Here is a 13,193-nt window from a genome sequence, read left to right on the forward strand (position 1 = left end):
TAACTGATGTCAGGCCTAGCTTTTAGATTGGATCAGTTCAAACTGACGCTGAAATAGAAACTCTGGTAAGTAGACAGAACTTATAGTCGATAAATGAACTGAGCTAGAAATAGTGCTAATATTGGGGGGGAGGATTTCTGAAATATGAGAAAGACAGTGAAGACTGCAAGGCTTCTGAGAAGGCACATGAGACATTACTTTTTGTGTCTTCAACTATTGAACAATAAAATATTTACAAATTATCATCTCTTTATGCATTTTATACAATTCTTCATTGCTTCCTTATTCTTGTTTAAGCTTTGGATGAACTGTTACTGTTGTCAAACCCTGTTCCAACTTTCTGTCCAGTCATCATCTATCTATCATAGAGTTATTTAATCAAGCCTTATTTCAAACCATGAACACAAAGCAAAAAACAAAGCAAATCAACAAAATTAACTGGATGCTGTAGTGATGCTTCTCTGCCATGTCTAGGAGGAAAATACCCACATGGTGTAGTAAAACACCCACAGAGCACTTAGGAAACTGGGCAGAAGATCTCAATTGGTTAAGTGACGCTAGTTTTAAGGAAAGGGTCCAAAGTGTGTTGCTTTGCCAAAAAATATCCCATTCATCATCAAACTGGAATGGTGTTTTTATTGGACATCCACTGTATTTAGAGCCCAACAATCTCATTTTGGATCTTATTTAGTCTTTTTTTTATCTTAGTCATGCTTTATACATATATATAACTTATATATATAAGTCATGATTTTAAATTTGTAGAAACATGTCATTCACCAGCAAAAGGACTGAGAGATTCATGTATTCATTCTTTGTAACCGCTGAAACATGTTACTGGTGGCGGTGGGTCCAGAGCAGAGGCGATTGCTCTAAGACTGCAAGGGAAGCTCAGCTTCCCCTAAAATACCCCCCAAAAATAAGTGATCAAATATATACTGTTGTGGGTACATGTCATTGAATAAATATGCACTACAACGAGCTCAACTTTTGTTCAGAATCAGCTTCTTATCACTGGTAAAGATGCGGCTTTCCTCTCAATCATTCCCGCAGCCTCACGGTGCTTTAAACAGTGTGGATGTCCACAGAGTTCAATAGCGAAGCAGCGAAGTACAGCGAAACAAGACGAGTCATTGGATAAATGCTGGGCTCTGTCCCGCCCATCGGACGCTCAGTGTCTCTGGGGGTCTATGGGGCAGTGGGCTGGCTCAGCTTCTGCATGATAATTGGATGATCTGTCTGAGGCTGAATCCCTTTTTGACTGACAGCGAAATGAGCGAATCAGCGATCCTTTGGTGTAGAGATCCGTGGGAGCATTACATTTTCATTCTGTTCTGAGTTGAACCGGAGACTTTCTTAAACCTCTTAGCGGCATTTTCTTTGTTAAAAACAACTAGTGACAAATCGAGCTTCTATTTCTGGTGGGTTTTTTGTAGCCGCTTGTGTTTGGAGACTGACTTCTATCACTCTTTCTGACTTCTATCCCAGTTTCTGTCCAGCGGGTGCTGCTGAGTCCCTTCACCGTCAAAAAGCACTAACAGGCGGACACACTTCACATGGGCCAAGGCCGTTTAAGCAGCCTAGCTCCGCTGGCCATTGAGAGGACACTAGTCAAGTCCCTGTAAAAGGCGCCTTGTTGGTACGACAGGGTCACAGATCATTTTCTTGAAAAGGAACGGAGGGTAGAATTTACGTATAAATAAACCGACACATTTTATGATGTAGGCCGAAATTGAGCTTCCCCTCCTTGAAAGAGCAGCATCCTCCACTGGTCCAGAGCCATTGAGAGCATTACAGAGACACACCCTGGACAGGGTGCCAGTTCATCTTAGTGCATCATGCACTCACACATTCACCCATACACACATCCATGGACACTTTTGAATAGCCACAATCCCAGGACCCTGGAGCTCTGTGTTGATAAGTGGTATGAAGAAATTATTTAATTTTGTCGTGCCAAATGACAGTGTGAAGGAAGTAGCTGGATTGTGTGTGTATTGAAGTGTACGGTAATACGCGTTGACCAGCGGTGGCATAAAAATTTCAGATTACAGGACATTCTCGTCAGGATGGAGGCCAAAAGATGAAACTGATGAACAGCGAATGGCAGCAGGGTCAGGTACCCCAGATGACCACCACAGAGCAGGTGTGATGGATCATTCTCAGTGCTTCGGTGATTGATGTGGTATGTTAGTGCCTGTGGTTATGGTATAAATGGATCAGACACAGCAGTGCTGCTGGAGTTTTTAACCCCTCAGTTGACTGTAAATAATCCACCAATCAAATATATTCAGCCAACAGAGCATCCTGTGTCCACTGATGAATGACCAACACACACTGTGCGGCCACGGATGAGCTATTGCTCTGACTTTACATCTACAAGGTGGGGGCCAGAAAAGTAGGTGTGTCTCACAGAGTAGACAGTGATAGGACAAAGTGTTTAAAAACTCCAGTAGCACTGCTGTGTCTGATCCATTTGTACCAGCTCAACACTCACTAACACATCACCATCACATTAGTGTCAGTGTAGAGTATGATTGACCACCCACATCATAGCTGCTCTGTAGTGGTCCTGACCATTGAAGAACAGGGTGAAAGGTCGCAAACAAAGTATGCAGAGCAACACATGGACTTCCGTTTGTAAATGTAGAGCAAAAATGTTTTCCTGTGTGTTAAGTGGTGCTGAGAGAATGGACATTGTAGAAACAAAGAGGTGTTCATAATTTTAATATATAAACATTTTTTTAAAATTTGATGTTTATAATAATTTAAATGTTATAATGATTATAGATTAATTCACACATTCGTGGGAAAATTATAAAGCGCTGTGAGACGTCCACTGCATGTGTTCACACAACCTTCCAACCACTTCCAGTGTCCCTGAGCTTCAGTGCACCAATGATGTGTAACCTACACTTCTCAAACACATGGTTTAATTACGATTACATACGAGCCGACACTTCACACACAGCAGTGACACGACTGTCCCACACCCCTCAACACACACACAGACACTGCAGTCAACAACAAACAAACTCGGCTGTTTATTAGTGAAAGAGAATACAGCGAAATAAACAAAAGCATGACTTGAAACATTCTGCCGTGGCGTAAGACATTTCTGTAACTTAACTGTAAATATCTAAGTCTAAATTAAACGGTAAGAGGAACCTCATATTAAGAGCAACAAAGCAAGAAAGTACAAGATAAGGACACTGCACTGCTCTATATCTGAGTGTAGGTCTTTGTTGATTGACCTTGGTCTATTTAGTTTTGATACGGGCGTATACAGTTTGCTCTGCAGTGTTGATCTGGACCTGTGCTGCTTTGTCACTGTGGGCTATGGTAGAGTACATCACATCATCACAAACAGCCGCCTACAGAGAGAGAGAGAGAGAGAGAGAGAGAGAGAGAATGAGAGAGAGAGAGAGAGAGAGAGAGAGAGAGAGAGAGAATGAGAGAGAGAGAGAGAATGAGAGAGAGAGAGAGAGAGAGAGAGAGAGAGAGAGAATGAGAGAGAGAGAGAGAATGAGAGAGAGAGAGAGAGAGAGAGAGAGAGAGAGAGAGAGTATGAGTGAGTATGCCCCTGTTGAATTTCATTACTTTCAGAAGATTTCAGAAATTCTACATCATTTCAGTTGGACTGTGACAAAAATGTTAAAAATTCCTCCCAGACATTTGAGTACATTTCTGTATGTGTTTCTCACCGGATTTTCCTGCTGTGTGTTAGGATCTGAGTGTCCAGCAGTGGCCACATTCTGTCCACTTCTTCCTAAGGAGAAAATTAGTGGCCATTTCATTTTTAAAGCAACTGCCCACACCCAATTTTCACTCTTTTTTTCTATCCTTTATTTATATGAATTATGATGAATGTGCTCTGAAGTGGTTCAGAGAAAATGATGAATGCTTTTGTCTTTTGAGAGATTGTTTTAGTGATTTATCAGACTTTTCTTCTGTCGGACTGGTGCTGGGCAGGACTAAATTTGTCTCATGTGTCTGCCACAGAACCAATCACATTTATTAAGTGACTTTATTTATTATTTTGAACAGTACACGGATTAATGTTTATTCAGAAGCAAATCTTAGACAATATTTTTTCACCATAAAGATAAACATATGTTTTCATAACATCTCTATTCAATATTCATTACTTAGATTTAAAAGCTCAGAAAAAACTAATATAAACAACGCTGAAACTGAAAGGTGAAAAGACGGCTACAAGAAGACATCCCTCTACATCAAAAATTATTTTTAAAAAATGTTAAATTGTCTGAAAAAATCTATTTTTCTTGGGCTACATTTGGACAAAAACACATGGATCAAACAGTGACTATTTTTAGGCTAAAGAAAGGCCATGGTGGACCAACTGGATTCACCCCCCACCCCCTAAAAACACCATTTATAAGACTTCTGATGTTCGGTGGACACATGAATGTCCTAATTTCTGTCTGTTTTTAACGTTATATTTAGAAAATAACTCAATGAGTTTTAAAAAGTATGGATTCTCAGTGTGATTCAAAGTATGAATGTTGTTGCATTATTAATTAATGAATACATTTTGATGTTGGTTTCACAATCAAATGAGAAAAATCACCAGTTCACTACACTAGATGAATTATGACTAGAGAGGACTTTTTTAGGGCACACACACTGCTAACGGATGCATAAAGTTATACAGTCTTCACAGACAAACACTGGCAGTAGAGTGTCATACTGAGGACCTCCAAGATTTTAACATGGCATTATCATCAGAGGCTACTTTTAAAACAAATCAAGTGATAAGATTTCTCATATGTTAGAGCTACCGAGGGTTTATGTGGAGACCACAGCTTAGTGTGTGTGTGTGTGTGTGTGTGTGTGTCTGTTTGTGTTTGTGTGTGTGTGTGTCTGTTTGGGTGTGTGTGTGTGTGAGAGAGAGAGAGAGAGAGAGAGTATCTGTGTGTGTGTGTGTGTATGTATGTGTGTGTGTTTGTGGTGAACACGTGTTTTAAGTTAGAATAATGTTATGGATAGTATTAAGGTTAAAGGTTAGGCGAGTAGTAGTAATGGTTAAGGTGAATGTCCATGAAATTAATGAAAGTCAATGTAATGTCCCCACAATACATTAAAAACTTGTTTTTAACCTTATTTGTATGTACGTATATGTGTGTGTAAGTACATGAATGGTACCTCTGAATCTCCAACACATAAACACCACTGCTCCAAGTACCAACACCAGAATCACAATCCAGACACCTGTTCAGTTAATAAAAACACATACAAATGTCAAGAAACATTCATATTGCTCTTCCACTCAGTGCTGATTTAAACAGACAGTACTCAGACCCTGATGGATGCTGAATGTTGTTTTATCTCCTCCAGTGGGAAGCTCTGGTGAAGAGGAGGTTGTTATAGTTGTAAACTCTAGGGGTGGATGTGTTGTTGAGTCTGTTGGAGTTGTGTGGTGTTTTGCTGGTTCTGGAGTTGTACTGGGTCTGATGACGTCTCTCGCTGCAGAAATAAATAACACCCAAACACATCAACACAAACACTTTACAACACTTTGTGCTAATGTTATATTTGTGTTACAACCCCAAACTCTAACAGTGGCTAATGTCATATTAACATATGAATATGAACATAAGAATGGAAGCGTATTGCTGCCAAACACGAAAAAATAAATCCTCAGCATGTCGTAATTATGAGACACGTATCTCGTTCTAATGAGGTATGTCTGTCTCCACTCTGTTGGTAATACCAATACTGTTCTGACACAAGAGCCACTGTTGCTCCAATTGTGTGTAGTTCGTCGTCCATGTAATGTTTAATGTGTTTGGGCTTATTTTCCAGTAAAGTGGCCTTTACACACTGATACCTATAAGCAGTGGCTCATTTATGCGCTGTGATCAGCACCAGCTCCACGCGCCGGGTTGGTTTCACCACTAAAGCTAAAGAGAAGAGTTTTTGTCTAATTTTAAAAAGCCTTAATCATTTAGTGCTCGAGATATTCTGGAAGTTTAGTCCAGAGTTTGGGGCATAATAAGAAAACACTGCTTCTTTGGTTGTCAGTGATGATTCCATAAATCTGCTGCTGAACGCCAGATGAGCTCATGGTCAAACTCTTTTACTTTGTGTAAGAGGAGCCTAAGTGTGTAAATGTGTTTATTCATGTTTCTCAGAGTCATTACAGCAAACAAAATTACCTTTAATATGAAGGTTGAAATCTTTGGTATCTCCCTGAACTGTGCACCTGTAGATTCCGTGATCCTTTTCAGTCAGGTGTGATATGAGTAGAGAGACGTCTCCTGAGTTCTGATTGGTCAGTCTCACTCTGTCTCTGTGCTGTCCAGTCTGTGCAGGGTATATTTCTTCAAAGTTACTGTTTGCAGATGTCTTTGATTTAAACATCCATCTAACAGTGTTTGGTTTGGTCTGTGGGTCAGTGCAGGAGCAGTGCAGGACGACAGACTCTCCTGAGAAACCTGTCACTTCCTCTGGATGTTCACCCTTCACTGGATCACAAACTGCAGAAATAAAACATTTAACAGTAATCAGCACTTCACCTTTAGAGACAGTGTACTACATAAGTTTATACAGGTTTTACACGACTTGTAACAACAGCAGAACACTTTAGGTGATATGACATTCATCTTTTATCTCTGAAGAACCAGATGAAGCAGGTTTTCATTGAAGTAAAGAAGCCATTCACCAGGAACAATAACTATGTAATGTGTCCAAATGTGTTTTTGATTTCTCATGGTTCTGTAAATAACCACTTGCCAAATGAAAGAAACTTTGCAGAGCCACTTTCTAAAGGGTGTCCAGTGGTTGCTCACATTCACTCTGTTGTAATACTTTAATGTTTTTAAAGTTACTGAAGTTTAAAGACAACATATACATGTTAAATGAATCCAAACATGGACGTTATTAAAAGTCAGCTTCAAATGTTTGCTCTGACTTTGAATAATGAAGAGTAACTAATCCTGTGCATTAAATATGATTCACCTTTTACATAGAGACGAACATCTTTAATGTCCTTCTCAGTCTGACACCTGTAGGTCCCCTGATCTTCTTCTCTCAGGTGAGATATGAGCAGAGAGAGATTAGCAGGAGAATTCTCATTAAACCTCTGAAATCTGGCTGTGAACTGACCACCACTGAAGACATCAGTCCAATTTCCTCCGTTTCTAATAAACATCCAGGTGAATGTCTGAGGTTTGGTCTCTGGGTCAGTGCAGGAGCAGGGCAGCAGTACAGACCCACACTTCTTTACAGAGACATCACTGATGCTTGAGAGAGTGCAGCCTGCAAACCACACCACACGACAGCTCAGATCTTATTAAAAATGAGGGGGAAAAAGTAACTCTGAAAGAAGATTTTAAATAACTGCTCTCACCTGCAGAAAAGTGAAGAAGAACAAACAGAAGATACACGCACTCCATCATCACAGAGTCCTCTACACACACCAACGTCCCTCAGCAAGGAGCTGGACTAAGGACTGAAGAGGAAACTCAGACACTGAAGAAGTGGTTGACGACCAGAGAGACGTTTAAAATGGCGAGAACACAGTCATCACTTAAACCACCGTGAGGAAGAGATCAGGAACTACAGATCAAATGATGTAAACGTTGATAAAGACAACTCTGAACTCACAGGAAATAAGTTTCTATTTTGTGTGAAATGTAACTCATTTGAGACGTGCAGAAAAAGACATGCAGTGTCTCAGTATCTGAACAAGTGTCTCATGTGTTGGAATAGTGTAATGAGTAAGACCTCCTTCCACACAGAAGACTGGGGTTCAGTTCTCAGTTTGAGCAGCACCACCCTGGACCAGTAACTGGGCAGGATTTCACACTCTTTTTTCAACTACATTGTAATAAGAATTATTAATATTATTATTAATAATAATAATAATAATAATAATAATAATAATAATAATATCATCATAATTGCTTACATTACATATACTATGATTTTATCATCACCCTGTGAAGGACTGGTGCCCCCTCCATGGTGTATTCCCACCTTGCACCCAGTGATTCCGGGTAGGCTCCAGACCCACCATGACCCTGAACTGGAGAAGCGGTTACAGATAATGAATGAATGAATGATTGTATCAGTACACATGAGCATAACAACAGATCTATGTGATGTATAGGGTCCTTTTATTTTTGTCAGTAATTTCTAGGCAGATTGACCAGAGGAGGATAAGTCCCCCCCTTGTGAGCCTTGGTCCCTTCTTCAACTCTGAGGGAGATTTTCCTTGCCACTGTTGCCACTGGTTTGCTCTCCTGGGGGCTTTTACATTTCATGTTAAAGCTTCTGTCTTTAATGCAATTCTGTCCCAGACAGCAAGCATATATCGGTCCACTGGCATAAAAAGGCTGGCACACCACTGACTGTAGACCACTGCTGGTCCACCATCGGACCACTCAGATTACTGTCCAGTACAGGATATAACTCATTTATAATCTCCTCAAACAGATTTTAAATTCACAGAGACTTTTATTCTGGAAAACAAACTAATACAAACATTACCAACAACTATGAGAGATATAATAATGAGTATAAGCCTGATATAAAATGATTATACTAAAAATGTTGACACTGTGCTGGATTAAAATGATTTACTAATCTTATTTATAAAGAATAACAAAAGGAACCTCATCATCATCATCATCATTTTCTTCTCCGCTTCTCCATTTCAGGGTCGCGGTACAAAAGGAACCTAATGAAGGAAAAAAATGTAAACTGGACTGTGAATGGAAAAGTGCTCAAATGTGGCAATTTGTCTAAACTTCTGTTTAATCACCAGTGGTCCGCCCAGAAAACGCTGTGTAAAACACTAGTGGACCTCCAACTTTGCCCTCAGTGGGACAACAGTGGTCTGCCATCTCCTTGTTGTCAGGGGAGAAGCTGCTTTGTGACATCAGTTGTAAAAAGCGCTATACAAATTAATTTGACTTGACTACATTTTTAAACTGATATATTTCAAGTGGCTCCAGAGCTGGTGGCATTCTTAAGGTCTCTGTAGGGATTCTTCGTCGTCGCTGATCTGCCACCTTGTGAGAGAGAGACACGTGCATGCAGGTCTCTCCTGGGCAGGTTTCTCCTGATTTCAGATGGTCATTCTGAGGGTGCGTGTGGCTAACTTCGTTGTTGCTGTTCCGGAGGCATTGTCGTCCTTTTGAGGTGTCAGAGGTCTAGTTTCCTTCAGGCTGTGGGTGTTGTGTTGAAATTTCACTACTGTTAAACTATAGCTTTTCTTAATCTGTAGTTTCTATCTGGACCACGCATTAAGGGCCCGAGACTGTTTAAGAAAGCCATGAGTCTGACGACTGCAGAAGAGCCTGCAGAGTCATTTAAATAATCGATTCATTTTCCTGAAAATGAAAATGCCCCAAATGTCTGGAGCCTTGAAGTGAAGAGTCGAGCAGCAGAGAAAGGGGGAAGAAGCCGGAGAAGAAGCGCGTGTCGTTTGGCGCCACAGGTTTTTAACCAGAGTTTAGAAAACCCGCCCGAATATATGATTCATCCTCAGTGAGGGAGAACTGGAGCATTTCTTGCTCCTGATTGACGGTTTCCTGTACCTTGGTAGTGTAATCACATAGAATTTATAACCCTTGACAAGACAAAACTTGAAGACAATTCCTGACCATCCCAGAATTCTGAATCATGCTTTTGCAATATAAAAGATTAGATGCTAATACAAAGTAATATCATTAAGACAACCATGATCTACATAATCATTAACCAACTACACACATAGTATGTTTACTATAGCTACCTTGGTTCTACATTAATTCATATAAACAAAAATGACTTTAAACACATGTAAATTAATCCCACCCAGTTTAATTGTCTAAATGGAATTAATGTCAAACATTCGTGCCCATATACACTTGTTTTCCATTGTAGCGGAGTGACCTTATTCGAACTAGTTATGCTTAATAGTGATTTAACTAATGATAATTATTATTATAATTATTGACTTAAATGACAAAAACATTAACAATTAATTAGAGAGTGAATACTGTCACCACTATGTGAGTTCTTCAGGATTTTCAGACTCTTAATGTACAAACACCACACACTGTTATTTCAAATAATGGAAATACTTTATTAAGAGGAAAGATAATATTTGATAAACATAGCACAGTCATCAAAATCTCACGGAATCAATGCAGGTGAAACCGGTTCGAATTTAGAGATAGGCTAGGCAATATGACTTGGAAATGAGGCGTTGATATGATCTGATTAAGAGATTATTTTACCAAGAGATTTAATTCAATTTCAGCTCTGGATATGAGGAATTTTAGCTCACTTTTCTGCAGATTTTTCTTTGTTGGGTTTTATGATCACAGCCGCAGATCTTCGCTCTGTTGTTTCTCTGGGGCTTGACTTGTCACGGCTGAAGTTAGGCTGATCAGTGGGGAGATTCCCTCCCGGATGAGTCAGCCACTTTTCGATGTCCTTCGGACGGTGTGACGTCAGCCGGGGATTCCCTTCACAGAGAGCTGCTGGCTTGGCTGGATTTTATCCTTCCCGATAGAAGGGGCTTCAAGATGAAAGTCTGCTGTTTTTCCTCCGATCTCCAGAACCAATATTGAATTATTTAGCTCATACTTATTTTACGATTTTCCTCTGTCTTAGCGGTGTCTTTTATTCTGGCCACAAATAAGTTTCACCTGCTTTGATCAGTCGGAAAATTTAAACTTGGATTGGGCTACAAACACGAACACAAATAAACAAAGAAAAGATTACTGACAATTACTCAACGTTACTCTGTAGTTTCTGTATCGCACTGCTAACTGGCACAAGGCGTCCCTTGGGAGTTGCGTGAGGTCCTTTTCTTAGAGTTCTTTGAGAGTCAGCTTGTCGGCTTAGAGAGGAGACAAAGGAACGGAAAACGTACGGTAGCTGTACGAGAAGATTCAGAAAAAGGTGAGCGGAAGAAGAGCCTGGAAACCAGAGCTCGGAAGCGAGCGCGAAAAGAAGAGAAGAGCGAAGAGACGAAGAGAGCTGCTTAGAGCTGGGTGACTCCTTTTCAGATGTGGCGCGGTCACGCCCATTTGGGAGGTCTCCTTTCTTTGATTGGATCCTGGGTCTGAGGCTCACTTTCTTCACGTTTCAGAGAGAGAGAGAGAAGTCACATTTTTTTTCTTACAAAAATACTGGATAAAATAGAATACTGGATAAAATAAAATATTATACATACTTGGGTATAGCATACTGAGTGTACTGGATTATTTTTATCAAATATATCTGTATGTATATATCTTGAGTGCATTACCAACTATTCTAGATGTTAGAAACTAATTCGTTTTCCTAAACAGAGACAGAAACTTTCCTTCATGATTGAAACAGTAATACACATCACTTCATTAGTTAGTAGACATTCACCTGAGAATACAGAGGGTAACATTAATACATATTGCATAAAACATGTTTATAAACAGCGACGCCCGATGCGTCTGTTATGTATTTAGAGGGCGGCAGGGCGAAACGTGATTTCGTGATTCCAGAGTCTTTCAGCACACACACTTTCTGTGGAATGTGGGGTTCTGTTCCAAAAATCCTTATCAGAGTGGAGAGTCTTAAACTTTTCATTTCTTGATCTGGTCCATACTTCCATACATTCCCCCTTTTTTCAGTTTTATGGTCCGGCAGGGAGCATGGAGCTGAAAAGAACTTTTTCTGTGGAGGAAGGTGAGATCAGCAAGCATATTCAAACACATTTCCAGAGCTGCTGTCTTCCTATCTGTGTATGGGTGCATATGGAGTGTTGATGTTTGCATGCTGAAGGGATTCTAATTACTTAGGGGTAGGTCTTGTTCAAGCGCAACCTCGAGAGCTGGTTCTTCGACATGGCCTTCGGCTTCATATCTAAAACTTGGGGTTTCACCTCTCTAGGCTCTCTTATGTCTAACGAACTTAACCATTTTATTAGACCAAGTTTCTAACCTGCTCTGTAGGGCTCGAGTGCGTTTGAAATAGAACCAAGCTATACCAAAGGTCAAAAGATATCCTAATCTTACCAGTGTAACTAGTAATGTGTCTGGAGTGAACCATGCATAGGTGACAGGCTGTACTGGCCAGAGGGGTTGAGACAACAGTTCTCTAAGAGTGTTATCGATAGAGGTTAGGTCAATGACTTGGGTTCCCTCATATTCTAGGTGAGTTAGTGTTTTAGTATCTAGCTCAATGGTGTGTTTGGAGAAGAACCCTGATATTTCTATGTTGCTCTCATATTTGTCAGGGTTCAAGTGATACAGAGCCAGGTCTCCTACATGTAGGATTGCATTTATGGGGACGTCTACCGAGAAAGTCTGGCTAGGAAGGGGTACCCTTTCTGAGGTGTCATGTTGATCATAGGTTAGTAGGGCCTCTCTAAAGGGGGTGTTAACAACCAACGGTTTCCAACAATCTCAGCTTGGGTACTGGCTACCAAACGTCAGGGTGTGATGACCACCGGACATTGAGTATTACTCATCATAGGCTTAAGGCCACAAATCTCATTTGCGCTGTCACAAATAAAAGGTTTGCTAGGGCACAAGTAGTGGATGTCTTTAGTGAGTGTGCACATAAGCAAGTTGGGTACCAAGTATAGATCAGGGTTATCGTCTTGGTATGCTACAAGAGATGTTGTCTTTACACGAACATAGGCAGAATCTTGCCAAAAGCGAACAATGACAACATCTTTCAAATGGTAGATGTTTTCAGGCACCATTATGGGAAGGTTAATGATGAATGCTAATTCTCTGTCTTGTGGATTGACATAAATTGGGATGGCACGACCTAAGGTATAGGCTAGGTGGGCCTGGAGATCAGTAACTACTTCTTGAGTTGCTGTAGACAAAATCTCCTGTACTAAGGATAGAGGCACCAGATAGGGAGGAATTCTCCCCATGGCTAGGCTATCCAGAGAGGAGCTGATTTCTTGTAGCATATCAAACAATAGCATATTCACAAGCTGAATGTGGGCAAGGTCAAGTTGCACTACTGAAAGCATAGAGTTAACCATCTGGAGCGTTTTGTTCAAAGCGACACTGTGAGCATTGAATACTACGACGGTGCCACGTAGGGTTTGCCCAATTGTTTGCAGGTGTTGCTGCTGCTTGTTTAATTGGGTTTTAATGTTTGGAATTTCAGCCTGCAATTCTCCTATTTGACGTTTGACAGTGGCTACATTGACGGTGTTGACGGCGGACGGTCCG

At 40.5% G+C, this 13,193-nt stretch overlaps 1 protein-coding gene across 1 annotated transcript in view; it reads right to left on the reverse strand.

Annotated features, from left to right (window-relative positions):
- Positions 1–3,091: 3,091 nt before the first annotated feature.
- The window catches only part of LOC136702738 (uncharacterized), a 39,698-nt gene continuing 29,596 nt past the window's right edge, over positions 3,092–13,193 (reverse strand). Inside the window, exons 4-6 of the mRNA XM_066677881.1 lie at positions 5,167–5,232; positions 3,705–3,769; positions 3,092–3,374 (exon numbers count right to left, since the gene is read on the reverse strand). Of these exons, the coding sequence (XP_066533978.1) occupies positions 3,261–3,374; positions 3,705–3,769; positions 5,167–5,232 (245 nt within the window). The 3' untranslated portion in view covers positions 3,092–3,260. The remainder of the gene's footprint in view (positions 3,375–3,704; positions 3,770–5,166; positions 5,233–13,193) is intronic.

The sequence above is a fragment of the Hoplias malabaricus genome, chromosome 7 (genome assembly GCF_029633855.1).
Source record: "Hoplias malabaricus isolate fHopMal1 chromosome 7, fHopMal1.hap1, whole genome shotgun sequence".
In the NCBI taxonomy this organism is placed as follows: domain Eukaryota; kingdom Metazoa; phylum Chordata; class Actinopteri; order Characiformes; family Erythrinidae; genus Hoplias; species Hoplias malabaricus.